General features: G+C 38.1%; 1 protein-coding gene across 1 annotated transcript in view; it reads left to right on the top strand.

The window, feature by feature from the left end:
• The window catches only part of LOC105450325, a 7,384-nt gene extending 7,022 nt beyond the window's left edge, over window positions 1-362 (top strand). The window contains exon 5 of the mRNA XM_011690107.1: window positions 247-362. Coding sequence (XP_011688409.1) covers window positions 247-362 — 116 coding nt within the window. The remainder of the gene's footprint in view (window positions 1-246) is intronic.
• The last annotated feature ends 4,282 nt before the right edge of the window (window positions 363-4,644 follow it).

The following is a 4,644-nucleotide window of genomic DNA, read 5'->3' as shown; positions in this document are numbered from 1 at the left end:
TTTTAATCCATGTTTATAATTATATAATCGACTTTTTTAACAAAATTAAATTAAATTTTATTAGCTTCATTTATTCTTTAATTATTTTGGAAAATATTTTAATAAATAGATTATATTAAATTATATGTATGTAAAATAAACATTCATTATTTATTATGCAAAAAATAGTTTACTATTAAAAATTATTAAATACGTAAACATTTCCTTTTTTTCCGAACATGCATCTAAATTTAGATCCAAATTCAGATTCGGATCTAAATTCAGATCCGGATCCAAATTCAGATCCGGATCCAAACTCAGATCCGGATGCAAATAATTCGGATATCCGGGTTATCCGAATAATCGGAATAATCCGGTTTTGAGATTCGAATTGAAACCGATCTCGGATATCTGAATATCTGGATATTCGAATACTTAGATGCCCTAGTTTGTACACTTAAGGGGTGATTGTACCGAATTTTTAAAATAGGGGTAAGAGCTAACTTCGCTATTTTTTAAGATATTTTAAATCTGCAAGCGGGTGCTATTTCCGTGTCGATCGTACACGTTTGTACTACTCTCCGTTTTGTTTGTACCTTTAAGGGGGTGATTGTACCGAATTTTTACAATAGGGGTAAGAGCTAACTTCGCTATTTTTTAAGATATTTTAAATCCGCAAGCGGATGCTATTTCGGGATCGTTTGTATCCGTTTGTACCATTTGCTGTTTCGTTTGTACTCTTAAGAGAGTGCTTGTACCGAATTTTTAAAATTGGGGTCAATGTCAATTTCGCTATTTTTCAAGATATTTCAAATCCCCAAGCGGGTGCTATTTTGGAATCGTTTGTACCCGTTTGTACCACCTTTCGTTTCGTTTGTATCTCAAGGGGTTAAAAAATATAAAGGGTTGAAAAAAATGTTAGTACTTCACTTTGAGGTTTTTCAAATCCGCAAGCGGGTGCTGTTTCGAGATCGTTTTTAACTGTTTGTACTACCTTTCGTTTCGTTTATATTCTTAAAGAGGTGATTGTACCGAATTTTCGAATTTGGGATAAAAGCCAATTTCGCCATTTTTCAAGACATTTCAAATTCGTATGAGGGTGCTATTTCGGGATCGTGTGTACCCGTTTGTACAACCTTCCGTTTTGTTTGTATTTTAAGGGGTTAGAAATTATAAAAGGTTGAAAAAAATGTCAGAAACCCACTTTGAGATTTTTCCAATCCGCAAGCGGGTGCTGTTTTGGGATCGTTTGTAATCGTTTGTACTAACTTCTGTTTTGTTTGTACTCTTAAAGAGATGATTGTAACGAATTTTCAAAATTGGTGTAAAAGCCAATTTCGCCATTTTTCAAGATATTTCAAATCCGCAAGCGAGTGCTATTTCGGGATCGATATTTATACCCGTTTGTACTACGTTCCGTTTTGTTTTTACTTTTAAGAGGGTGAATGTACCGAATTTTCGGTACGAAATAGGGATAAGAGCCAATTTTATCTTTTTTTAAGATATTTTAAATCTGCAAGCGCCCACTAAACAAAATTACGTTTTAGAAATGTTACAACAACGTCACATTGCAGCAGTGTGATGTTTGAAAGTATATCTCAAAAACATCTATAAAACATGTCGGTAACCCGGAATGTCCTACCTCTTTTACGTTACGTATGGGACGTTACATTTGCGACGTTCCTGGAACGTTTAGAGAAATTTAGATGTAGCGTCTAAGAAACGTTTCAGTGTACATCGCAAAATTGTTTAAGTAATATTTCTGCAACCAGAAATTTTTTATCTCAATTATGTTCCATATGAAACATCTCATTTGTTGACATTTTTCGGACGTATATAAAGCATTACTAAATCGTTTTTATTAATTAGTTGTGCGATAACGTTTTATTGATATCTAAGTAACTTTAATTATTGTAACGCAGAAACGTTTCAAGTATAACGTTGTTATTGTAACGTTCGTATGACAAATCTCCAACGTTGCATTGTATATGTATAGTTGAATATTTTAATAATGTTATTTTAAAAACATTATGAAAGTCAATATTTGTAATGTTCATGTTGGAAGATTAACAGAATGTGTATTTATTTGTCTGTAAATAAATATATTATCTATCTAATTAATATTTCTTTACAAGCAAATAAATAAACATTCTGTTGATCTTAATTATAGCATAAACGTTATACAAATATTAACTTTTATAATGTTTTTAAAATAACATTATTGAAAAGTTATATACAATGTAACATTTGAACAGCAAAAATAATGATGATGTCGCGTCCGCGTGTTAATGTTTTTGCCGCGAGGGACGCGGGGCTGGGATCGTGAATGACGAGATTTGGTGGAGGCGTGTAAGTGATTGAAGGGAGGATTATATTTTATTGAGGGAAGTACGATCAGAGTGTTGGCTAGTTCTGGGGGCCGAGCGGAAAACCCATTTTGACTACCATGTGGCGTAGTTTTTTTTTCTAATTTTTGTCGAGGAATAAGAAAACTTCGTGGTGAAACAAATCTGACTAAAAACTAATAAAGAGAGAGAGAAACTCTAATAGATGCACCTTTTGTTCATCATTTCGTACTTTTGGGGAGGGAGAACAGGATTTGTTAATGATTGTTCGAAAGTGTCAATGAATTCTTACTTTATTAATTATTTGTATGTTAAAACTACATTGTACGTTATCGGTTATCTTTGGCTCGACCTTGCCGGCTGACCGGGGCTCGCGGCGCGGGGGTGCCTGCCTAGACATGAGCAGCGGCCCAGTTCCCTTTCGTATAAATGGCCCCTCGGTTTCTTCCTCGCGCAGAGGTGTCAAATCGTAGGTACGCGGAGGGGGCGGCGGAGGTCTGCGGTGGAAGAGGGGGATGAGACGGTCGTGATGCAGGTGGCACTGCCCGAGAAGGATTCGAGAGGGGTGGCTGAGGCTCGGTTTTGTCCCCCGAAAAATCGAAAATTGAGGGGTCGAACTCCCCGTGCTCGACGAATGCCCGGTGTATTTCGTCGACTTTCCTCTTACGACCCCCTCTCTTAGATCTCTTCCTCCTTAAATGAAAATGAATGCCGAGAATGAAGGGGATGGAAAAGGATGTTAAATTTTGGTTCCCCTGATAACGCCCCTTTTTTTCTTTTATATCTTACCTATAGCGGAACTTCCAAAAAATTTCTATGGGATCTATGGAATCCATGGTGTTAGTGATAAAAAGAGATTTAGTCGAGAAAGAGGGATCCGGTTGTAGATCGTGCGAAGAAAAAAAAAGAAAAAGAAAAAGGGAGAGAGAGAGAGCCGTGCGTAAAGCGTGAATAAGCCTACGACAATGTGTAAAGTAGTTTTAGTTTGGTAATGTTCGTTACTTTCAATGAGGGGGTGAGAGGGAACGTCGGAAGCCCAGCGCCTTGTAGGGAAGGCAGAGAGGAGGAAAAGAGAGAGAGAGTTGAGGAAACGCTTGCCTAACAGCGCCTCACGTGAATAAGGATGAAGGGGGGGGGGGGTAACGCGGAAGCACCGGAGGTGGTGCTAATTTGCAGCCCGGATTCCTTAGTTCGGGGAGGGTAGACGGGAACGTTTAACAGTGCCTTAATAAGGAGAGGGTAAGAGGCGAGGGGTAGAGCTGCGGGGGGTAGCGTGACTAATGTGAGAAGGAACGCCGGATGTCCAGCGCCTTATGAGTAGGGGAGACAGGGTGGAAATGTGAAATTACGATGAGTTATATGCCTTATAGAAAAGGGGGGAGTGAGATGGAACGCCGGATGTCCAGCGCCTTATAAGGAGGGAAAAGGAGGAGGGGGAGGTATGAAATGAAGAAAGGCTTAGTGGAGTTAAGGCCTTTTAATGCTCACCTCGTTTTTATGTACAAAGACGCGGGGTCTGATCGTCGGCGCCGATTCAGACGAGAATGAATTCGAGTGCCGAAATCGGCTCGCTTATATACACGTAGCTTGGTGGCTGAGGCGTGAAGAAGGGCTATATTTTCCGGAAAGCTGGGAAATATTATTTAATCTAAACCGTTAATTATTTCCCTAATTACTGGTCGAATCGGTACGACACTTGACATGGCCTTACAATATTTTATGTACTTTCATGTACAACAAATGTTAATTTCCAAATTAAAACGGTTTAGGAGTAATTAGAGCGATGAGATTTTTAGTTTTTATACATGGGTTTCGCTATATCCCATTCATGGGGCTTCGCGGAATTCGTGTCGCGCGTTCGTCGCGTCGCGCGCGCATACCTTCCTCACGCGCGAGTCACGTGGGCTCTACCCATCTCGTTAATGCTGTGCTACAATCTATTTTAGATAACGGCTTAGATTACCCTTTCGCGAATCTTTATATTATATTTTTATTAGGGATATCAGAATGGTGCATACGAGACTCGTAAGAGATCTCGATGCACCCGATCATCACTTAACCCTATATGTAAATGAAAAAAGAAAAAAAAAGGAAAGATGAAGAGAAACGAAAAAAAAGGTTAAGAAGATAATAAAATAAAAGATTTTTAATCGAACGCTCTCAGTCACCAAACAATGTGTACAAAAAGAAAAGAAAAAGAATATATTCGCAATAATCAGTGTAATAATGTATATGCGCAAAGTGGCACTTATAATACATACAAAAAAAAGAAAGAAAAGAAAAAGGAACATAATGTACTAGTATATAAAAGAAAAAGAAA

The sequence above is a fragment of the Wasmannia auropunctata genome, unplaced genomic scaffold (assembly GCF_000956235.1).
Source record: "Wasmannia auropunctata unplaced genomic scaffold, wasmannia.A_1.0 LD336064.1, whole genome shotgun sequence".
NCBI classification, from domain to species: domain Eukaryota; kingdom Metazoa; phylum Arthropoda; class Insecta; order Hymenoptera; family Formicidae; genus Wasmannia; species Wasmannia auropunctata.
The sequence above is the reverse complement of the archived record's forward strand: the minus strand, read 5'-3'. Positions and strand labels throughout refer to the sequence as shown.